The 25,432-nt window shown below is 41.7% G+C and overlaps 1 protein-coding gene across 5 annotated transcripts in view; it reads right to left on the reverse strand.

The window, feature by feature from the left end:
* Nucleotides 1-1,168: 1,168 nt before the first annotated feature.
* Nucleotides 1,169-25,432, reverse strand: part of BAZ1A (bromodomain adjacent to zinc finger domain 1A) — a 77,788-nt gene continuing 53,524 nt past the window's right edge. For all 5 annotated transcript variants that reach the window (XM_075613881.1, XM_075613883.1, XM_075613879.1 and 2 more), the window contains 9 exons: nt 23,024-23,178; nt 20,568-20,716; nt 18,244-18,339; nt 16,798-17,045; nt 15,798-16,000; nt 14,431-14,921; nt 11,300-11,445; nt 2,944-3,031; nt 1,169-2,135 (listed from right to left, as the gene is read on the reverse strand). In XM_075613881.1, coding sequence (XP_075469996.1) covers nt 1,948-2,135; nt 2,944-3,031; nt 11,300-11,445; nt 14,431-14,921; nt 15,798-16,000; nt 16,798-17,045; nt 18,244-18,339; nt 20,568-20,716; nt 23,024-23,178 — 1,764 coding nt within the window. In that variant the 3' untranslated portion in view covers nt 1,169-1,947. The remainder of the gene's footprint in view (nt 2,136-2,943; nt 3,032-11,299; nt 11,446-14,430; nt 14,922-15,797; nt 16,001-16,797; nt 17,046-18,243; nt 18,340-20,567; nt 20,717-23,023; nt 23,179-25,432) is intronic.

Here is a 25,432-nt window from a genome sequence, read left to right on the forward strand (position 1 = left end):
TGGAACAAGGTCGGATAGTTGTGTTGATATAGGGATTGGTAGGTCCTCGATATCTTAACTCCCAAGTATTTGATACAGGAGGAACTCCAACGGTAATTAAAGTTTAGTGTGAGGAGTTTCACCTCTGGCTCTGGCAGACTTAGGTTCAGGGCTTCTGACTTGTCATTGCCATTGTTTATTTTATATCCTGAGATTTTTCCAAAATCTCGGAGTTCTTTTTGAAGGTTGGGTAGGGAGATTTGGGGTTTGGAAAGGGTTAAGATGACATCATCTGCGAATAGGGATATTTTATGCTGCCTGTGTCCAACTTCTATTCCCTGGATGTCTTTATTGAGTCGTATTGCCGATGCCAGCGGTTCTATCGTTAGCGCAAAAAGGAGAGGAGATAGGGGGCTTCCCTGCCGAGTTCCATTTGTGATCTCGAATCTCTGGTTATTGCCCCCTGGTAGTTTTACCGTTGCCGATGGGTTTTGGTATAGTCTACGGACCCCCTCTAAGTATGCGTCCTTAAAGCCAAATTTGCACATAGTGTGGTCCAGGAATTGCCAGTTTATTCTATCGAACGCCTTCTCTGCGTCTAGACTTAAAAGTAGTGCTTTGGTGCCTGTGAGGTGGACATGATCAATAATATTGATTATCTTCCGGGTGTTGTCTGAGGCCTGCCTCCCCGCGACAAATCCTACTTGATCAATATTAATTAGCCTCGGTAAGATGGGGGTTTAATCTGTTTGCCAGAATTTTACTATATAACTTGAGATCACTATTGAGAAGGGAGATTGGACGGTAGCTTCCACATTGCATCGGATCTCTGCCTTCCTTGTGTATAATAGCCAAGCTTTAGTAATGTATTTTAAGGCCCATATGGCACTAAAGAGGTTACAAAAATAGAAGCAAGTTTATTTCCCTTTAGTTATTATTTGGTCATCAGTTATTTTAGAAACATTGTTTTTTAATAATTGTGAACTTGTTAGCACCACAAAGGAATAATTTTATGTAGGTTCAGCAAAAAAACTGCAGTTCATGAAGTTTCAAAGTATATTAGGCCATCACAACTTACGGATATAACAGACAGTTTGTTTCAGTTTATTAAAAAAGCACAATAGAGCAAAGACATTGATAGATAGGCCAGTTTCTCCCCACCCCAAAGGAAAAAAACAAACAAACAAACTTGGAAAAAGAAACAACTTTTATTGTTTTCACACAGGAATCTGCACATAAACAAAGAAAGGATTAGTGATTCCTTTATGCAAGTCACCTGTATACCAAGCCAAAAAAAAAAAAAGAAAGCCCCAAGAAATTCAGTTACATGAAAAAGGAAGAACAACATTCTTTATTTCGGGTTTTGTAAATGGAATAACTGGATTCATGTAACTATTGGGTTACTTCAGATACAAAGTTTCATAAATACAAAAACATAAAAAAAATTCACAATTTTCGTTGAATGCTAAATAAATATCTAGGGAAGAAATTCTGAAACGCTCTCAGTTGGTACAGTCCACCCCCAATTTATATTCCATTGTATTCACTCAAGTAGTGTTGTTCAGGTAGAAACTGTATGGTAATTTTTTTCCCTGCCATTTAATTTAAGTCAATTTTCTAGCAAAAGTAGTATGCAAAGTAGAAAACAAATGAGAAAGTGGTACCAGGAAGAGGTAAACATAGAAAACTCTTGACAACTATGTAGTTGTAAAACAGTCTTCTGTAAATCTGATATACATATATATATTTATATAAAATACTTGTATGTGGCATGGACCCGGTGTAGCAGTTGTTAGCTGCCATACCCTGAGTGCTGGATAGTGAGAGAAATCAGTGCGTGTCACTTTTGTGGACGGCCACATTTATTGCTTAGCGATTCTGTTCAGCAGGACATTATGTTCCCTGAATCCAGGAGTGAGGAGATGGAGGAAATCTTTTCCTCAGTCCCTACTCGTGTAGGGAGAAGGGTCAGAGGCGGGATCTTTTAGAGGCAGAGGCATGGGCCCCTTTGCTGTTACAGACGTCCAGCCCCAGCTTCTGAGCCTCATTGATAAAGAAGGATTGCAGCCTCAGTCCGGCTTTGGCCTCATTGCTATTAAGGTGGTTATATTCAAAGCAGTTGGAAAGCATCAGTTCAATATCTTCTGTAAATTCAGCTGTTAGAAAGAAGCATGCATGGATTAAAATGCAGGGATTGTTATATTACATGTATCCAACAAAATGATGCATAGTGCTTAATTATGCCACTTAAGATACATGCAGCCATCACTGAGAAAACAGAACACATTTCTGTTACTCTGGTAGGCATATGGAGTTACCATGTGAAACACTGCTAAATGTTACATTTGGATTTTTCACATTTACTAAAAACATCCAAAGGGTCTATTATTGTCATCCAATCAGACACATACGACTGCCATTATTTGCCAAAATGTGTACCTTTTACTTTCCTGAACTGTATAATTCTTCACAGCTGTATCATCGAAATTCCCATTTTTAGACTAAATGTTTTGAATTGTAGCTACAACAGATTTAATCGATTCCTTTGAAGGTGAAATTGCAGCCAACCTACTGCACTGTGGTACATTTTATAAATGGCCCTAGCACTAATAAGTAGACAGCCATAAATATTCAATAAACTGGACAAGTAATTGCCAGCTACCACAACCCTTGATGAATCATGCATATCATCCCTTTCTACAAAAAGGGATCATTTCAACAGGCCCCTTTGCTTATGGTGGAGGACCGGTTCCTTTCAATATTGAAAAATTACTTGGGAATGATCATACTTTATGTATTGCTTTTGTCAATGATACAAGATTTCACTCCTTAAAAAAAACAAACCACATTCTTGCTAGAAAGGAATGCACCTTCCCTTTCTTTTATTAGCATTTGCTTGCTGTGAAAGGTTGGATGAAAATAAAGATTACAATTAGATCCAATAAAGATTTCCAAATTACTTACATGCTAATTTGTATTCACACTTGTTCACTTTCTCACGGATAATATTTAAGGCGATGGGTTTCTGGATAATGTCATAGTAATCTGGAACCTAGAATAAAATATTTTTTATAGCACAGTTATTAAATTTCACTATCTCTGATGCTCAATTAAAAAAAAAAGTTAAGGAAAATCTTTAGACAAGTTTTGATAACCCTTAAATTGAAAATATCACTGTCCTATGGGAAAAATAGAAATAATAATATGTACATATATATATATATATATTGTGACATAGTCCAAAGATGTTAGGCAGCTTTCTGACCCATTTTAAGTCAGAAAGTGCAGGAATAGTTAAAAATGATCCGTTCCACAGCTTCCCATTAACTCAGGCAGCTGGATGGAAAATCCAGACCACAGATTACAATGGCTCTAGTTCTCCCTCACCTGCTCTTCTAATCACATGCACAGGTATTTAGAGCAGAGAGGTTTTGCATTTCACTCTCTCTCCTTAGAGCCTTGAGGCTGGGGGTATCGCTGCTCCCCGGAATCCAGTTCGGGGTGGACGGCCCCTCCAAGTATCACAGTACCAGAGGATTTGCCTGGACACTTGGGACCGAGTTCCCACCACGAACAGATAAGACAAAACAAATGTTTATTGCTGTTGCTAAAAGACTGTGCTGTATCTAGTGACCCTAAATAAGAGAGCATTGTTTTAAGCTGGGGAACCAGGTTAGTTGGCCAGCAGCTGTTAGAGAGACTGATTCTGATGTGTAGTTAGATCCCTGAAAGGGATAGGATTTTGTTTATATGATTTTGGTTTTATTTCTTAAAAATAACAGTGTGGGAAATACTGTAACACTGAAATGAGTGAACTGCTGAATGAAAGTATCTGAGTACCTCTAATCTACACTTGTTAAAGCTGCAGTACCTTACTTGGATGAAAATAAAGCAGGCAGAAGCCTGAGTTAAGCAGCATAATACTTTGCATGATCCTGTTTTTTGTATAAATAACCCTAGAAGACTGTGTCGGGAAGAACGCAGACAGACGTCAGCGCTACAAAAGAGGGGCGTTGTCACAATACACACACACACACACACACACACTTAGTAGCGCTAGTGAGTGAATGGTAGTGTTAAAATGTGCAAATTAATGCTGTATATGTGTAGTGTAAAAAAGGATTAAATAAGTTTAGCAAGTGAATAATGTGAGCATCAATTGATTATAGCATTGGGTCAGTCTGTACGGAATAGGCAAAGCTTCTGTGTGGTCAAACCTGACCAAATGTAAACAGAAAACAGGAGAAAAAGAAGCGCCAGTTCCGTATGGATGAAAAATAAATGTGTAAATTGTATTAAATGACCAGAGTAGTCAAAAGGACTAGTAGTAAACTGGTGTGATTAAAAAGCAATAATGTGTCTAGTACAAGCAGATAGCAGCAATTAGCAAGTAACATATGGAAGGGGATGTGGAGCAAGCAAGCAAGATGTCATGGGGAAAAAAGGCCAACAGTGGTGAATATCAATGATAGTCCATATGGCTGATGATAGCCCAGTAAGGAACAGTAGACACCCACTAGAGAATGTCCCTTCTCAAAGGTGATGTGGGTGTGCTGGTGACAGACCTGTTACATCTGTTGAAGCACGGAATAGACCTCAGCGTGCGATCCGGTTAACCTGGTGTTGTTCTGATGCTGAAAAATCAATTCCCTCCGGTGGCACAAATTCACTTCCCACGTGTCAGACCTCCGTTTAAGATGAGACTTCCTGCATCTGAGTCCTTGCAGCGGCACCGGATGTATATATGAAGATAGGTGCCTCTATCCCCAGATGTAAAGGAACAAGTGATCCTGGTTGCTTCGCACAAAACGTGCCCGCGTCACTGCGCTGCTATGTTATGACGTCCAACGCGTTTCGTCACTCTAAGGGACTTTCTCAAGGATGAGATTGTGGTAGCGGAACTGGGTTAATATAGCCACCGTAATTGCCACTAATAGCAAGGTTTAAGACACTCTGCATTCGTGAATTTTTTGGGATCTATTCTTTGGGAACTTTACATTCACCACTGTTGGCCTTTTTTCCCCATGACATCTTGCTTCCTTGCTCCACATCCTCTTCCATATGTTACTTGCTAATTGCTGCTATCTGCTTGTACTAGACATATTATTGCTTTTTAATCACACCAGTTTACTACTAGTCCTTTTGACTACTCTGGTCATTTAATAAAATTTACACATTTATTTTTCAACCATACGGAACTGGCGCTTCTTTTTCTAATACACACACACTATATTTTTTCTCCATAGGACAAGTCATATTTTCAATTTATTTTTTGGATGAACATACAAGGTGTATATTTTATCTGTCAATGCTTAGGTTTCAGGATATAGCATTCTGGGACACGCATACATTAACACTGCTGTCAGCAAATTTTTTTTTTTTTTTTCAACATGGAAATAATATTCAGACAACCTATATAATTAATGAGCAAAACTCAGTTATAATCTGACAAGGTATTTTTTTTAATTGAATTCCAGCCATTTCTATGTTCATTAATATATGAATTATTGATGTAGCCATTACATGAAATCACAAGCTTGTATTTTCAAGACCAACTAAAATCCAACAATTTAACCATGTCACCCCCCTGACTAAATTTCACTTGTTTGCATTTTGCTAATCGAGTTCAGACCTGAAATACCTGGGGATTAAATAGTTAAATAGTGTATATAAAAAGGGTGAGAAAGAAGGAAAAAGAAATCCTCGCTATGATGTGAACCAGACACGTGTTACTCCACCTAGTCGCTTCCTCGGTTGCAAACGTACCAGAGGTTGATGCTTTTAAAGAGATGGTTGTCATGATGAGCTGCTGGGGAAAGCAAGCAGTGTTTGGCAACAACCCTTGTCATGACAACCACCCCTTTCAAAGCATCTAGCTCTGATGCATCTGGAACCCTCCCCCCCCCCTAGTGCAAACATACTGAAAATAAAAAAAAATTGCCACAAAATCATGCCAAGAAAAAAAACAAAAAAAAAAAACAGGTGGGAACTGGACATGGGCTGCCCATTGAGGGACCAGGAGAAAATAAATGATAGTTGAGTAAAAAAATAATTCTATTTTCTCTCCATCCTTCCAGGTCAACGCAGGGGATGAAGGAATATCCCAAAGTAGTTCCCCGAAAAATAAGGGTTGGGCAAATTATAGTCATACAGCTGCCTGATGAACCTTCCTCCTGAAGGCAGCCTCAACAGATGCGGATCCATCCACCTGATCACATTTGACAAATATATGCAATGAAGACCCTGTAGAATCCTTGCAAAACTGTGTTCTTGTTTCGTTGCCCATGATGTTGCCAGTGCCCTAGTGGAATTAGGTTTTATAGTGGGAATTGTCCTTAAGACTTCAAGGTTTCCATGATCAAGCTCATGATGATCCACCTAACTCTGGATATTTTATATGCGTTTTTCCCTTTTTGCTGCCTTGCCAAGAGAATTAGTAGATTTTTCACTCTCCTGAAGTCTTCCATCTTGTTGATAAAGATCCTAAGAGCTCACTACAGCTAAATAACGCAGAGAAAGCACCTTCTGATTTGTAGGTTTCGGACAAAATGAGGGTACTACCATCTCTTGATTGATATTAAAAGACACAACCTTGGAACAAAATGTAAGTACAGTTTCCAAGCACAACTTTGTCTTTATGAAAGACACAAAGTTGGTTCAAAGCACAGTGCTCCCAATTCCCCTACTCTCCTTGCGGAGGTGATTGCAGTCACGAACGCCACATCTGTGTGCACGTGACTGGTGTATGTGAAAGGGGCTAAAACATTCCGCAAACTCACACTCCCAGCAGGGGTTTAAAAATGACTCCCCAAAAACATTACACTTGAATTATGCTTCCACCACCAAGAATAACTTAAGGTACTACCCACACGAGTCCTTGGTCCCCAGTTCACTGGAAAAATATGTAATGAACACAATAATCCAATGTAGCAAAATGTGTCTGAAAATGCAGTTAACCTCTTGAAAAGGTACTAGGTTCAAATAGAGCCCATTTATACAATTTTAGATTTCATATACGAAAAGGAATGTTACAAAAACAAGCACAGACTGTTTCATAAAATATAATAGAAAGCCAATACGGTATCACCTATTAGACTTCTCAAGCGGTTGCGCAATTGAAACATGAGAGTTCGGTGTTATTTGGTATAAAAAGCTTCTCCGATTGTCCAATTCTGCTTTTGATACTCAAATGCATTGTTCTTAGTCTTGGCAAGATTGAAAACCAAAGCCACTGTATTGTATGTATTTGTTTGTGTCAATTGGAGTGCTACTGAGAAAATGTCATGGGGAAAACGGGGAACGATGGGAAGATCATGGGGAACAATGGGAAGATCATGGGGGACGGTGGGAAGATCAGTGGGGACGGTGGGAAAATCATAGTGGACGGTGGGAAAATCATGGTGGACGGTGGGAAAATCATGGTGGACGGTGGGAAAATCATGGTGGACGGTGGGAAAATCATGGTGGACGGTGGGAAAATCATGGTGGACGGTGGGAAAAATGGGGAACGATGGGAAGACCATGGTGGACGGTGGGGAAAATGGGGAACGATGGGAAGATCAGTGGGGACGGTGGGGAAAATGGGGAACGATGGGAAGATCAGTGGGGACGGTGGGGAAAATGGGGAACGATGGGAAGATCATGGTGGACGGTGGGGAAAATGGGGAACGATGGGAAGATCATGGTGGACGGTGGGGAAAATGGGGAACGATGGGAAGATCATGGTGGACGGTGGGGAAAATGGGGAACGATGGGAAGATCATGGTGGACGGTGGGGAAAATGGGGAACGATGGGAAGATCATGGTGGACGGTGGGGAAAATGGGGAACGATGGGAAGATCATGGTGGACGGTGGGGAAAATGGGGAACGATGGGAAGATCATGGTGGACGGTGGGGAAAATGGGGAACGATGGGAAGATCATGGTGGACGGTGGGGAAAATGGGGAACGATGGGAAGATCATGGTGGACGGTGGGGAAAATGGGGAACGATGGGAAGATCATGGTGAACGGTGGGGAAAATGGGGAACGATGGGAAGATCAGTGGGGACGGTGGGGAAAATGGAGAACGATGGGAAGATCAGTGGGGACGGTGGGGAAAATGGAGAACGATGGGAAGATCAGTGGGGACGGTGGGGAAAATGGGGAACGATGGGAAGATCAGTGGGGACGGTGGGGAAAATGGGGAACAATGGGAAGATCAGTGGGGACGGTGGGGAAAATGGGGAACGATGGGAAGATCAGTGGGGACGGTGGGGAACGATGGGAAGATCAGTGGGGACGGTGGGAAAAATGGGAAACGATGGGGAAAATGGGGAACGGTGGGGAAAATGGGTAACGATGGGAAGATCAGTGGGGACGGTGGGGAAAATGGGGAAGGATGGGAAGATCATGGGGGACGGAGGGAAAATCATGGGGGACGGTGGAACGATGGGAAGATCATGGGGGACGGAGGGAAGATCATGGGGGACGGAGGGAAGATCATGGGGGACGGTGGGAAGATCATGGGGGACGGTGGGAAGATCATGGGGGACGGTGGGAATATCATGGGGGACGGTGGGAAGATCATGGGGGACGGTGGGAAGATCATGGGGGACGGTGGGAAGATCATGGGGGACGGTGGGACGGTGGGAAGATCATGGGGGACGGAGGGAAAATCATGGGGGACGGTGGAACGATGGGAAGATCATGGGGGACGGAGGGAAGATCATGGGGGACGGAGGGAAGATCATGGGGGACGGTGGGAAGATCATGGGGGACGGTGGGAAGATCATGGGGGACGGTGGGAATATCATGGGGGACGGTGGGAAGATCATGGGGGACGGTGGGAAGATCATGGGGGACGGTGGGAAGATCATGGGGGACGGTGGGACGGTGGGAAGATCATGGGGGACGGTGGGAAGATTCTCAGTATTCGAGAAATTGAGAGTGTCCTATCACCTTTAGTCTGCTAGCAAGAAGACCAAGGACTTATGATGCTCCCTTTGAAGATACTTTTTATAGATCCAGTCACAAATTATAAACTTTTCCCCCCATGTTTTATTGATCCATTAAAGCAAAGGCAATGCTGAACCAGGTAACCTCACGAGACAAAAAGGAAAATTAGGTATTTTTTAAATCAAAGTTATCCCATTGGTTGCTGTATTATTACCACAACTGAATAGGTTAAAGGCATTACGGTGACAATTGCCATAAAAAAAAAAAAAGACAGATTTAAACATTAACCATGAGTGATACAGACTAGTGATTGAAAAGGGGGTGAGCCTGCAATGATTGCAGGACCAGATTGAGATCCCATGTTGTAACTGGGTCTTTAAATCAAGGCCTATTTTTTAATGAACTACAAACTATAAACTACAAGAATCTCTGCTAATTGTTCCTGGAGGAAAACACTGTGTGCTGCAACCAGGACCGTTAAGGAAGTGTGACTAAAACCCTTGTCAAATCCTTCCTGGAGGAAATCCAAAATGTTTGCAAAATCGATGGTGACTGGGAGAACACATGATTGGAATAAAAGATCTCCCAAACTGAAGTAAACCTTTGATGCTACTAGTTTCCTTGCTCTTATTAGAGTATCTGTTACCGAGGAAGAAAACTCTTGCTGTTTTAGAACATCCCTATCAGTCTTCAGGCAGTCAAATGAAGCATTCGGAGTCTTGGATGGTCCTTGTAAAAGTAGATCTGGAAAGATTGGAAGAACTCAATGGGGATTTAGTAACATATCTACAAGATCCAAGCCCTCCTTGGCCATGCTGGATTCATCAAAATAGCATGTACGCCCCAAGATCTGATTGGAAAAATCTGGGAAGCGAGGGATACTTAAAAAACAAAAATCTATTACATATCCGTTGTTTAAAACTTGGAGAACCCATAAGACCAAAGTGGTTTGGATGCAAACTTCGCTGAATCAACCGGGCCTATCCTCTGCAAGCCCTCAGTCCAAGGAAGGGATCCACAAGCTCTGAGAAGGATTGTTTTATTGATGTGGGTGGTGCTTCACCATAGCTTTATTTTACCCGGGTGGCTAACATTGCTTGGTTGTTTTCCGGCTTGGATGATAGCCTGTAACCTCTGGGCAACCTGTTATCGAGAGGTCTTTGACTTTTGGAAGAATAGAATCTGGGTCTTCTGTTCTGCAGAAGAAAATAACCTTTACTACTGTAACTAACTATTAATGCCTCGAGTTCTGGACCAAAGATAGATATTCCTAAGAAATTTACTGAAATAAGATTGTTTTTGGAAGAGACATCTGCTGCCCAAGGTTTTAGGCAAAGAGCTTTGAGTAGTGAGGACAGAGCAACTAGCTTGGTAGTATCCAAGGACGCATCACAAAGGAGATCCAAATATTCAGATATTGAGCAATGTTTTAAAATCTTTTGATGCAATGACCCCGACTCAATGGTTTCCTGGATTATGAAAGGCCAATCCTCCCCACTATAAGATGACTGAGGCGATCATCGGCCTAAATGAAGAACAGATTGTGGTAATTCGCTTATACATCAGGTTTCTGTAAGGCAGCATCTTCCAACAGAATAGTAGTTTTCCTTGTGAGTCTGGACCAACCACCACATCAACCCTGGGAGGATTGTCCAAGTCTTCCCTATCTTCATCTTTGAAGGGGTACATTTTGTTAAACTTGTTTGTCATGCCACGGGGGTGGAGATACAAATGAAGCAGCCGGGGCAGATTCTTCTACGTTGCTACAGCTGAGGGAACTCAGCTGGTCATAACCATAGCGGGTCTTGAGTGTTGCGCAGTGGTGGACGAGCCCTGCACGAGAAGTCGCAGACAGCAGTGCAATAGCAACTGAAGATAAAAATATGTCCATCTTTGGGGTAGGACACAGACAACTGACCAGACTCCAGTGGGGGGCCTTATAAAAAAGTCTCAGTTGGATCAGAACTGTGTCCTACCTTCAGATGGGAGGAGCATAGATCCTTCATGTCACTGGCATGGAAGGATGGGGAGAAAAGAATAATGCTACTTAGAACATAACACAAGACTTGAGGTCCATCAAGCCCATTATCTGTTATCCCACAATAGCAAGTACTGGGTGAGAGCAGTATAGAGCATTACCCACTTTCTGCCTCCAGATATGTCCATGTGACTAGTAACCATTGCTTTCCATGAATAGACCTAATCCTATTAAGCTTATTTTAAATTTGTACTTCATTCCATTTACTTACCTAAATGATTATCAAACTTGTTCCTAGCAATTTAATGCAACTACTGTAGCAGCTGGCGACCGACTGTGTCTTTCTTGTACTGCCTCAATAAGGACCACGGAGGGTCATACCTGGCATTACCATACAATACCGTACCTGAACTTTAGACACCAGCTTCATAAATGGCCAGCTGTCATCATGCCGCACCAGCTCCACAACCAGCTGTTCGCAGGCAGATAACTCATGTACGCCATGATGACGTCCTGAGCTCCTCCTGCTTCCTTGTTCCAGTGAAGACATTTCTTTAAAGACAAAACACTTTGTAAGAAGGCGAACAAGAGCATGGTGATTCTCATTCACTTCCATTTATAATCAGACTTTATTTTTTATTTTATTGATGGGTGATATTTGTTAGAGAAAAAGAAAAAGTTGATGCCAGAAGTTACTCAGTTTTTTTAATAGTATTAGAATGGCAGAATCTGTTCCAACATCAATGTTTGTTTTTGTAACAAATCAGTTTTAACATGCTTGTTATATAACAAAACAAACACGGGATTTAGAGGCCCTGCACGCTTCCCAAAGGCATTTAAAGTAAAGCCGGCGGAGCTGCAAGGCCTCTAAACTTCTCCTTACCTTGATTCAGACGGCTCCTGGTGACGCGTCGCTATGGCAACGTGGTGTCAAATGACACTGCGGGGTCATGTGACGTGTTGCCATGGCAGCATGACGTCAGAGTCAAGGTAAGCAGGGGTGCGAGGAGAGGGGGGACAGCCGGCAGGGGAAAAAGATTGAGCCCCCCTGCACTACAGTAATGTTGTTTAAAATATAATTTGATTAATTGCTTAAAAATAATAATTTTATTAACATACTTTTCAAATAAAGGCATCTAGATAAAAAAAAAAAAAAAAAAAAAGAACATTTATACTGAATGTCCAAAAAATGGGTATACAGTCCTGACTATCTCAGGGCACTAATGTGAGTCCTGGTCTCTAAACTTAAGAGTACCTATTGCTGAGAGAACATTATTAGAACTTGGTGTTGAAACAAATAAACCAGTTATAAGCAACAGTGTGTCAGTAGCTCTCTTGCTACACTTCGATCCGTTTAAGTATTTTAGATAGAAGAATATGTAGGAGTATGTGTGGCATAGTCGCACTACAACATAGGATGAAAGTTATTTTCATAGTAGTGTGTTGTATTGTCCATTAGTGGGATTCGTGTAAAAATTACCCATTTAGCAGTTTGCCTCAGGGTTTGTACTATTAGTCTGGACGTAGAGACAAAGAATGTTATGTAATCTACCCCACAGTCAGTCAGTCTATACACAGAACAGGGACGGAGTGTAAGAGCCCTTGATATGCACGTAGTCCGACAAACTACTGGATAATTGGTTGAGCCTGGGGTTGTAATGTGCCGGATGAATGTTTAGGGCTGACATAGAACGGGCCGTTTGAGTCACTGGCATGATTAATAGCCACGCCTGAAATTCATAACTCTCGCATTACCCTGTTAGAACGCAGTTCAGGATCCCCTGCGATTCTGATATGGGGGTTAAATCAGGTAGTTATAGCCCCAGAATAGTATAAATCGCATATGAAAATAACTGTATATATAGCAGATAATGATTTGGAGTAGAGAAGGATCTCTACCTCTCGTATACCCATATATGCACGGTTTCTGGGATTAAGTAACTGATAATAGTCGGAAAGGTTGGTCTGTTCACAAATTGGATCATTGCTGCAATGTAGCCTATATGACTCCCCATGTTAAGAACCACTTAGTGGTTTAGTGGTCAGATGATCAAAGTAGGGGATGTCTAAAGTGTGGGTAGGTATAGGTTGGTACTAGCGCCTTCTGCACTGGTTTGTTGGTCTGGGAAAATAAACAGATCGTTTGACCCAGCGTCACACCCTTCCTGTTCCCGTTGATCACTCCGGCTACCAACTGAAATGGCTGACAAACCGGGAAGCAAAGGAAATGCGGACTGGTATTGAAGCTCGCTGAGCTGCAGTAATAAACAGCCCTGGATTGACCGATCTATATATGGAGACGTCGGTAATTATTTATTAAATAATAGTGTTTCAATTTCGCTCCCGGATTGACGAAAAAATGCCAAAGATATTAAATGTTGTAGACCAGTAATTGAGCCAGCAAAAAAAAGTAGTAATTAGCAGCCCGGAACACAGCCCGATAATGATCTCTATGTATTCTATAGAGATATACAGGGTTATATCCATCACTTATTCACTTGGTTCAAAGTTTTAGGCAATTGCATATCAGTAGACACAAGAGCAAGTGCTTGTTTGCTCCATTTGTCATGGATCTCTATATCGATCCGCATTTATACAAAGTTAAAAATGGTAGTACTGGTCTATATACGAATCAGAACAGATACCAGGCATATCGTATGCCACATATTAATAAAGCTATTGTGATTGCCGGATACCCAACTATGCCCGGATCAGTACCTGGTTTCAGATATGATGCTAGCTTGTCTTTATACAACGGATCTAATGTGAAAACATTAGCAAGGTGGATATGTAGTGTAAGGATCCCCATGTCTGCCCGGATCAGTAACGGGTTACAATTTCGAAATGCATACGGATTACTGCTCAAATGCGGAGAGAGAGCTTTATCAGCGAGACCCCAGACTGCGTACCGCCGGTGATCGATACAGCCAGGCACAAGAAAACCCGACGTACTTTTTGCCGTATTGGGTAACTGCTTCTTCCGGGGGAAAAGCTCTCTCTCAGCATTTAAGCAGTAATCAGTATACTTTCAAAATCATAACCCGGTACTGATCCGGGCAGAGATGGGGACACTACACTACACATCCACCTTGCTAATGCTTTCATATTAGATCTGTTCTATAAAGACAAGCTAGCATCCACATCTGAAACCCGGTACTGATACATACATATACAGAGCTCACGCCACGTAGCGACCCATTGTCATGGCAACCATTTTCACACGCGTTGCGGAGGGGGACACTGGAGTTTGAGACCCAGGAGAATGCCGGGAGACGCCGCAGCACCCCGCGCCGGTAAGACTCGCCAGCTGGTAAAGTGAGTGGAGGGGGAGGGAGGGGGGTTACACCAAGACAATTTTGAGGGGCAGGGGGGAAAAAGAGGCTGTTTTTCAAATTTGGAGAGCCCTGTATATATACACACACACACACACACAATGGTACTCCATACCACCATTTTGACCATTGTGTTTGTGTATAAAGATATATAGATAGGTTCTCAGAGTTATTGAAGACAATGTTACACTGAAAATTAATTTACCTGCAGATCGACGCTTTTTGCCTTTTCCTTTGGGATCTGTCTGGACAGGGAGTACATTCTGAGACTGTGATCTTCCTTGAGATACTCGCTCAGCAGTCTCAAGACTGAATGGACGGAACGCAAATGGGCTGCTCTCAGGAGTGTTCTCAGTGGATTTATGTAACTTCCCTAATCCACCTCGTCGCCCTTTCCATCTGCCTTTTTCTTGGGGTGTGACCAGCTCCACAAGAGATTTGTCAGATGAAGCTGCACTTGTTTGTAAGTTGCGGCTGTAGAGACGTGATGCAAGTTTGTTTTCCAGAGGTGGAGCAGAGCGTGTCTTTCTTCCTGTGCTGGGCCCGCTGCCTTTTGATACAGGCCAAATATTTTTGGGAGTGCCCTGCTGGCTTCTGGATGACCTTCCAACATCCTGCCGGAGTCCTGGTCTGCCACCTACTCTCCCTCTTATTTTTAAGGGCTGTTTCACTTTGGCTTTGCCACTCTTTGGTGGGCTGCAAAAGGGATGTTATCCAGAGATAATAAAATGAATGGGAAATTCTTAGCTCAAGTTCTGCGTCTACATTGCAAAAGCAGCAGTAAATATTGTGATCGCTCTCATAAGTAACATAATGACTTTCATATTTTACCAAGTATTACAATAGGCTTAATTCCATTATACATATAACAAGGTATCTGTGAAAATAGAATTGCAGGGAGTTAATAAAAAATGCAACCACTGTTGCTGAAAGGTTCTAAAACAAAATGAACAATACAGAGCAAATGTGTTAGTCTCCTGTTGTGCCAAATGGGTTTCATGCCAGTGACAACACTGCAACAAGTTAGCAAAGAACCAAAACAATCCTTTGCGGCTGCAGCACTCACTGACAGGTCAGGGGATTTCTGTGTCCCCTCCCCCCCCATCAGGCTGCCCCTAGGGAAGATGCCCTGAGACACACACTTTGCAGCCATGGGTAGGAGCTGCTCCCCACCACCTCCAGTCAGCTTCTAAATGCCAGAACACTGATGAATACTGTTCCACGTATCTTCGTACACTGAGAACGAGTCATTAAAAAGCCAAGGGAGCAGGAAGAAGCTATGATCCACACCAGTAATAGTGGTTAGGGACAGCAGATAAAATCCCCAGGTGCCACCAGTTGCCCAACAATGGACTAAGTGAATTGTAAAATGTTTAAAAAGGGATACATCGTTCAAATTAACCTGTGTGCACTTTCAAATATTTTAGTCCTAGGAGGGACTGCACCTTTAAAAGATATTAACAAATGCAAAAGGAACAGTGCATAAAGGTGGAGTATGACTAATAAAACACTGCCTATATGACGCAATTAAAAAGTAAATAAAAATAATTGGACTTCCTTTGAATGGCTCACCTCTCTTCCTCAGACACAGTCTGCTCCTCCTCTTCAGACTCGCTCTGCTCTTGTTCTTCCTCCTCTTCTGCAACCTCTTCCTCTTCCTCCTCCTCCTCTTCTTCCAGATAACTGATAATTGAAGTCCTCGGCCTGGGAGAGAGCCTCCGAGAGCGCTGCTTGGGACGGCACTCTTGACAGAACCAGTCTCCATCTGGAACAAACTGAAGGGAAGGAGGAATATATACAACCTACCGGAGACTCTCACATCCACCACCAGTTTAAGTTCTTTCAAAACTAAGGCTCTCACATTTTAATCTGGTCTGTAACTGTTACATAAGCCTATAACATACATCTTCTCTAACTGTGCATGCAATGTATTGTATATAATGTATACCCTGTTCATTTATGTAACTGTATTTTGTATTATTTGTCATATTAACTATGTCCAGGACATACTTGAAAACGAGAGGTAACTCTCAATGTATTACTTCCTGGTAAAACATTTTATAAATAAATAATATATTGGTGCTGTAATACCACTTCTGCTTCCATATTAAAAGCTATAGTGTTGATGTTTGCAAACAAATGTATTTTGATTGTGTACATAATTTGCTCTACTACTAGTGTAAACTGAGGTTTCAATTAAATTAGTTTGTGCATTTCAGCAAAGTGTAAACGCAAAATACATAAAATTCCTCAGGTGGGCTACTGAAGCTCCCTTTACTGTACAATACTCTGCTGGTCACTAAAACAGAAAATATTAGACACTGTTTTCCTGAAGCCACAGAAGTGGTGGAGGATGACACTGCTTTTGTTTTTACTCTCAATTCCAGGCTCCAAAGAGAAATACTGCTCTGCTCGACCCAATGGGAGTTATTAGTACAGATCTGCATCCCACATTGTGAATGACTGTAAGCATCACTTTTCAAGATGATCAGCGTCTGTTTCCTCCATGATGTATTGTTGGGAGAAATCCAACTGGAATTGAAGAGGCGCTGGTATCTCCTACTGGACTCACCTTAAGTTTGGGCCTCACACAATAAATATGGTGCCCTCTGTCACAGCCGTCACACAGCAGCATGCTCTCGCCATCTCCTTTCTTACGGCACAACTTGCATCGTGCATTCAGGATAGAGCGGGACCACAAGATGCTGCGGTCCAGAGTGGACAAGTGCAGGAAGATTTGGGACAGGCTGCCCGATGAAAGCAGTGACTCTCGCCACCGCTCTAGTACTGTTCTCTGGACACGCCCACTGTCACTGGCATCTATAGAAGAGTAAAGAGTTGGTCGGACCAAAATTCTTTTCATCGAAGAATTGTAACTGCATATCCTTTTGGAAGCAATACATTGGGTACATAATCCAAAATAAGACAATGACGGATAAATCTGTGGTCTTTTTAATCTGATATGCACTCAAACTCTATGGTAGGTACATGTAGAGGGTAGAGATAGAGATATTTTGCATATGTAAAATAAATGCTCCTAATCAATAACGACGCAATTTACCAACACACAACATAAATAAAGATAAGAACCTGCTGGACCAAGAGAATTTAATAATTTAATAAATTTAATAAATGCAAACTTTATTATAAAATAAATAAAAATAATATATATATATATATATATTTTTTTTTATATATATTCAGTTTATTCTGTCCTAGCAGTGCACCGCTCATCTTCTTTAGACACCGATATTTTAGTTGAGCAAGGGATTCCTCCCCTCCCCTAGCTCCCCCCTCGTGTCTACAAGCTTTTTAATCTGAAATATTTTTTTCAAAGGTACTTATAGATTTCCAAGTTTGTTAGTACACATGCCAAAAGCAGGGGAACAGGTTTTAATGCCAGGTAAACAATGACTAGTGGTCCCCCTGTTTTCCGGCTGCAACGAGTGCTTCAAACCTTTCCATTGATACCCAGCAATAACTACTAGCGGAAAAATAAAGTGAATGACCAAGCTCCATGGCAGCCCTAATGAAAATGTCAGAGCACAGGCTGCAACAGAATGGGATGACCAGTGGAAAGGTGGTGAAGCAGGGCTACCTCTCTCTCCTCTTGAAGAACAGGGAGCAGAGAAGAGAAGCAAAGGAACACAGGACTATTTGTCCATGGACAAAAACATCATGGTTAGATTCCCTTGACTGCAAGTGGTGAGTTACAAATAAACTTTATTTTTAATCTGCCCTGTTATTCAAAAAAAAAAAAAAAAAATGGTAAGAGGAAGGGTGCTTGCAACGCTTTAGAATTGGCAAGTGCAAATAGATAGTTGCAAGTCTAAGTAAAGGAGAGCACAAGGGGATACAAATAGGAGGAAAGATACCAGGGCATGGTAAACAAAGTTAAAGTTTTGTGCATTTGAGAACAATTTATCCTGGCTAGTCCATATTCTATGTAGATCACACTTTTCAAGCCCTGGATACAGGAGGGAATACAGCCAGTATCAATGCGCATAGCCATTTTTACCGTCTCTCTCACTGGTCTGATCCTCGTCTTTCTTTTTTTTGTCTTCTTTCTTCTTTTTGTCCGTTTTTTGATCCCTTTTCGTATCTTCTGCATCTCCTATAACAGCAATAACGTGACATGCTCACATCAATCAAGACTACAAAGTGTGGATATACGAAATCTCTGCTTTGTGCCATGGCAACGGGACACCGATTTCACGACGTAACATAACACCACATAGCGTCCCGTTGGCGTAGTGGACATTTTAATAGGAGCTACAGGGGAAACAGTACAACTTGCAGGGGAAGATTGATAATGCCGGGAGACGCCGCCTCAGGTAAGCACTTGACAGCGGCCAAAATGCCAGTGCATTTGTCAAGCCCTGGAGTGTGTGTGCACGCACAACACCACATATTACAGTGTCATGATTTAAACAAAAATAAAGTAATCGAACCCAGGACCTTTCATATGCTAGTTAAGGTTTGTACCTCTACACCACAGGGACTGTGTGATGTCACAGACATCTAGAAATAAACTTGACAATTACATGTACACTGTGCAGAGATCTAGATGCCGGTAAGTCTTTGCACGGCAAAATGGAGGTTTTTAATTTGGGAGCCATGCTCAGACCGCGTTATAAGCGGATTCCCATTGTAGCGGATCTCACTATAACGGGGTTGAGTTGTACCTTTTTTATTTGGACTAACAATTTATGTCATAGGACAAGCTGTAGAGAGTTTTCCTGTCTTCCTCAGGTCAGCAATACTGGTTTACAAAGGAATCTATTGCTGAAACCTCTGTTGTATATATGTGCGTATGTATAAGTATGTGCATGTGCGTATGCGTATGTATACACACACACACACACACACACACAGTGGAAGACTACAAACCCTCAATCGCAACCCTGCCCAGGAATAACGGCACCTAAGGAGCCTTCCTGCCATAGGACTTGATCTACAGATAAGCACTTTTAGACACTCAAATTGAGTGCTGTTTTTACTGATCTTAACGTCGTTTTAGTGATGTGTTATTAAAGATTGGCTATTTTAATGATGCATTTCTCCTATGCGCTACTAGTCCACTACGTACGTACGTGTGTGAAACGACCAAAATTCTAAGTGTGCTCAAAAGGACATAAAAAAATAATACCAATATAAATACATGTAGTGTACATTCCCCACAGCAGTGGTAAATGTTAAGTGTTCAGGTCAGATTGTTGAGATCTTAAATGCAATTTTTCCTAAAAATCAAATACCTGTAAGTATTTTAAAGAATTATTCAATTTGGATTGTAAACATAGTAAAACCAAACCATGGAAGGGGTATTATTTATTGCCACTGTGTACTTGGGACAAACTGTCCTCTTCTCATTATTGGTCCTCAGACAAGGACAACATAGGCTAAGGATACAAGGGGGTACTTGACCGAATTGCAATACGCATTCAGAATTACAATTACAAAAAAAAGAAAACTGCTTGGGATGGTTATTTACGAAACTGTGTTCAGAGCAATTAGGGCACTATCTCAATAGGCTTTCTGCACAAAAATGTTCCAATCGTCACTATCACAGTTGAATAAATAACTAAAGTAATCACGAACACTACAGCAGTCAAATGCTTGCTTTAAGCATAATTACATCTGTTCAAAGTGGCAGTCCCTCATAAGACCAAAAAGTAAGTAATAGCGGTGACATGTTAAATGGTTTAAATATATTACAACCCCTTTAGTGCCGGAGGGTCATGCCACCTCTAGCCACGGACTCTCTGGCACTAGCGATCACTTCCTGCTTCGGGTGATGTAAACAAAAGGGGAAAGTCCCCTTCTGTTTAGTTTGCAGTCGGCCCTCCTGTAAACCGCAAATTGTGAACGCTCCCTAGAAAACAAGCAAAAACCGATGACATGCAACATGTCAAAGGCCCCCAGGATTAAACGCTTCATGTCGTGAGCGGTCTATGGGGCACCGAAAGGGGTAGAAAAGAAAACCAAAAAAAACTACTACGTATAAGGAAGTCAATTACATAGTTAAGTTGTTTAAAAAAAAAATGTTTTTTTGTATTTAAAAAAACATGTGGATAAAAGGGAAATAGAGAGATTAAAGTCAAGAGAGCCATGGTTAAGTTGGAAGGACATTAGAAAGACAGAACAGATCAAAGCAATGGCATAAGGTATGGTACACTACTTAAGTGACACTTTTTATTAAAGCTAATTTCCCGCGCGCTGCTTTTCTGTATAATCAAATTAAAGAAACCATTGTAAAAAGAGTATTGCCTAATTATTACTTTAACTACATTAGATGACTACAGGACACAGCTGATTGGAAGAGACTAACAGACCTACACTTACCAAGGGGGACCTTCATAAATTTGCGCTCTACTCCAATCTCTATCTGTAGCAAAGCCCGTGCCAGATAACGCACTGCGCTATTCGCTGGCTGTGGCGTGCTGGTGCTGGTGGATGCAGTACTAGGAGTGTCATTTTTCAACCCATGCAGCCTGTGAAGCAAAGATTTAAAATAGATTAAATGCTGTACATAAATAGGCTCTCACATTAAAAGCAGTCTAAAGATCAAACCCCCCTTTTATTTCACGGCATGTAAACCAGCCCGGGGGGCTAGCAGAACTGATTTTTTTTTTTTTTTCAGCACTGGGAATCCCCCTGGTTTTCCAGATGCATAATCAGTAAAGGTAGCACAGGGACATGCTGGTAATAAAATCCACCTCGTCACATAGGTCAATAGGAAGCCACAACCGATGATGTTGCGGCTTCCTACTGGCCAATGTGTGATGCAGGAGATTGAAACCACCATTTTATTTCCCCAGGAGCCAGCACAGACACTGGTGACTTTCCTAGCACGTATCTCGGGAACTTGTGGGGGGGAGAATGGGAGATGGAGAAGGGGGAGAGAGAAATAGAGTACGGTTCAGCTCTGGGTGCTCCCTTGGTTCCTGTGTTGTTAAAAAAATAAAATCCGACTGTTACAGAAGTCACACAGGGTGTCAATGTGCATAACCGACAGTCGCAGCGTGAAGAATTTGTTTACTTTTTTAACATTTATTTGATCAATTTAAGTATCGAAATTATTATGTAAGTGGCTGTGTGCACTTTATATAAAAGTTCTGTTAGTGCAGGCTAATAACCTGAAGCTGGTCAAGTTTCATATATAACCATGAAATGTTTATTAAAGGGTGCCAACAAAGCTCAAAGCAGAAAGTGCAAGCATTAAAGATAATAATGCTGATTTGAAGTAGGCCCTTTTGGATAACCCTCAATTCCTCTGCTTATATCTCTGAGTGACAAGCAATTAAATGTCTCTGTTGTGCAGAAAAATGTATTGGGTAGAAGCCAAGGGAAGAAAAAAAAATCCATGATGTAAGCCATGATGGTCATAGAGCATGCTAAGGAATGTTGCTTACTGAATTATTTATGGAACCCATAATCCTCTGCAGGCAGCTCCAACAGAAAAAAAATGTATTAGCATTAATGAAAGATGCAGAAAGGCACGTTCTTATTGATTCACCTTGTTTTTTAAAGCAGCAATCGCCCACTAAGAGAGAGAGAAATAGAGAAGGAGAGAAAAATAGAAAAAGAGGGAGAGGGAGTGTATAAAATAAGCAAATTTGTTTGAGCAACATGGAGAGGTTCGCAACCGCAGTACCTGGAAGATCATTGGGGAGGCCTTAATCCAGCAGTGGATTGCCAAAGGTAGATAATGATGGATACAGATAGACACACAAACACTAATCAAAATTAGGTACTCTCAAACATACCCCAATAATGGAATTCTCTATACAATGCAATACCTTTATGGGATATGTTACCACGGAAAGGCAATTGGTCATACAAATATGGAACACAAATGCAAAAAATCTGAGCTCCTCCCAAATTAGCTTGAAATGGGGGAGGGGGGAGGCACACTATTGCCGCTTTAAAAACTTAGACTCGCTGGAGGCAATAAATGATAGGAGCCAATATTGTTACCCTGAAACTTCCCTTCCCCCTCTCCCTCCAATAGCTTTATTGGATTGCGAAAAATTATCCCGTCAATGGAGACTAGACTCAGGCGATGCTGGAAAGTTATCTTGATGTAAAAGACCTGTTGAAGTATTCAGTGGTTTAGCTACGAGGAAGGTAGCGGCTGCTAATTTTAATTCATTGGTCCAATTAATTTGTTTTAAACAATTTATAAACTAATGTGCCGTTTAAAGTCAAGCATGATCAGTAGTTCTGATTATTTGTAACTACTTTATCTTATAATCAACTCATATCCACAGTTGGCATTTAACCGAGAGCCCTGAAGATATTGGGGCCTAAAAGTTTGCTAATAAAGGAATGCAGTCAACTCTTCCAGCTGCAGTGACGTGCACAGTACAAATAAAACCAATTATTTTCTTACCAATAAAGCTTTTATTTCCAGTACTCACTGACTTTAAGCTTTGTTTTATTTCTGAACTGAAAATTGCTGTTAATCTTTAATAAGATTGTGACATCACTGGTCTTAACAGGGCCAAGGAAAGCTCAAAGAGTTAGATAATGAATTCCTGGCTGAAACCAGCCCGGTTCAGTGCTTCTTGTGGAGGAGTAAATGAAAAACATCATAGGCTGCAAGTTTGGCTTGGACACTAGTCACCACCACCCACAGCCATGATAGCCAGCCAAAGAAAAAGAGACTACCTTGTCAATATATACTGTAGCAAGGGGGGGGGGATTTCTAATATAGGTTGGCAAGGGGAGGGATGGGGGGGAGAAAATAAATTACTATTCTTTGAGGGAAGCAACAGAGCTTATTATATGTTACCAACCTGTATTTTGTGCTTTGCCTCAGAGTGCTGTCAATTTCCATCTCCTCAGCATTATGGTTCACAGGCTTTATAACCCCATTCTCCTTGGTTTCATCGCTTAATAGTTCATAAGAGAATGTCTCAAGGACTGCTCTCCATGACTGCCTATCAGGCACCTGTTTCCAAAGAAGAATGAACACATGTTTTTAAACTTTATCATATTACATATGCAAATCATTCAGGTTTTTGTTCAAAACTGTTAAAATCTATATAGACCCTTTGTAAAATCAGGTCTCAAGACACAAATACACACAGGTTGGAGTTTTAAGTGTACCAAGAACATTTTCAAAAATCTCTTGCAGTCTCTAATCAGTGTTTGAGGTTTCAAACTACAAATATGCAGATCCTGGATATGGACAAGAAAATAAGCACACATAGTCTTTCCCTGGAGTCTCGACCTAGTGAAGAGCAGGTATTTAATTATTTTGGGTAGGCACAATATTATGGTAAATCCCTTCATTGTACGTGGTATAATTAAAAGTTAAAAAAATAAATACTCAAGTGACTCAAAATAATGGCCTGAAAAAGTATATGTGACGTTGAAGGGGTCCCCAGGCCATTAATAAAGGCATTTTGCCCAGCTGGGTGCCCCTGCACCAGGCTGGGAATTGTAGAGTGTCAGCTCTGCAACCCAACCAGGGTAATACTACTGTAAATGTATGTGGAATGCCTGTGTCTCTGCCCCAGGAATAAGGGGATGAGATTAATACCATGTAACAACTGCATAAACCATGAAACAGGGTCCTCGGAGTCATAGTGGGTAAAGGTAGTGTCAGCTCTGCAGCCCTCTGATGCCAGCAACCCTGTAATTATGTTACAACAGTCTGTGTGTATCCCGTCAGATATAATGGGCACACAAGTATAGATTATGTGACAAGGTTCCCCTGAGTCAGTTAAAGTGACTGCAAAGTGTCAGTTCTGCAGCCCAGGGCTGACTACAGTCCTAGTAATGGGCATTAGTGTGTCTAAAATGCGCCCGCTAGGAATAAGGGGCCTCTAACGCTGTTTAAAGGGTTAATTGGAGGTGGGTGTCTGTGGCTTTGTGGTAGAGTCCGGCATTACAACACTATCACAGTGTAACCGCAGACAAGCAAGGGGAGCCTTAACCACAAGTTAAATTGGTTAAGTGGTCTGCGGTCAGGAACAGACGCCGGATCGCAACAGTGTATAATGTGGTTTCCCCATTCAATTAAGGTAAATTGGTAAAGTACGTCTGCGGTTATCGATTGCGGCCAGGGATTGCAACATTGCATCCCGACCTCAAACCGCAGACAGAGGAAAAGTTTAACCACAAACCACATCATAGCCCTCACATAATTAAGCAGCTAACTTTGGATAGGAACGTCCTAGCATTCTAATTTTTAGTGTGCAGAGTGCTAAGGGATAGACATGTAAAATAGTATAGTTATTAGAACTTTAACATTTATTTAAAAGCCTAAATGAGAAATAGCTTGGCGTTTGGAGCTTTAAAGTTATAGGAACCGGGACATTTACATTTCAGTCAGGCAGGACAGCGGATACATTAAGCATTCACCATTGTCATTTATGATCAGGGATTGGTCATGTATGTCAGCGAGTCAGGACTTCTGAGACTCCCTGTGGAGCAGGCTCCAGAGAGTCTGCAAAAGTCTGTGTCTTCAAAAGACACCGACCTGGGTAAAGTGCCAAATGTCAGGAAATGTATGTAAACTGTTTGCCTAGCAGATGTCCAGGCATCCTGGAGAAAGGTAGACTTTCTGCCGCCGTGCAAGGGGGCTTGATCAGGTATGTTAAGCGGATTAAGTGTGAAGTTAGTGCATGACCATTAGCATGCCGGGAAGCCCTTTGCCCGGCTGCAGTAACTACTGGCAAACTTGCCATAGGGTTGGAATTTGCTTCCCACGCCAAGATTGGCTGTGTTTTACCCAGATAAGCTTGGGAGGGTGTTATAAGCCCATGCAGGCTATCGGTCATCTGTGTGACATAGGAAAGGACAGCGTGCAGCACAAAGACGTTTCATCGCAACCAAGGATTGTACCTCACAGTAAAAGTTCGTTAGAACTAGGACTAGTGGCGCCCCAAGCCAAAGATAGTTTCGCGTATTAGCCCCGCTCCTGGGAATTAATACCAAGAGACTGCATTTCATGGACTTTCGTTCTGGAAACCAATTATTTCATTTTACTTCATTCCCGTAAGTGTTAATCAAGCTTTGTGTGTTTCTCGTGTGAATAAATACAATTTATTTTATCTCACGTTTTGTCAATCAAAGGATCCAGGTATATTTTCGTAAGTTAAACACGGGTCTCCCGTGACAGTATTAAAAAAAAAAGTTCATGTACGCTTTAAGAGTCCTACAAAATAAAATCTCTATGGGTTCGATTCCTGCATGTG

This window comes from Ascaphus truei, chromosome 9 (assembly GCF_040206685.1).
Source record: "Ascaphus truei isolate aAscTru1 chromosome 9, aAscTru1.hap1, whole genome shotgun sequence".
In the NCBI taxonomy this organism is placed as follows: domain Eukaryota; kingdom Metazoa; phylum Chordata; class Amphibia; order Anura; family Ascaphidae; genus Ascaphus; species Ascaphus truei.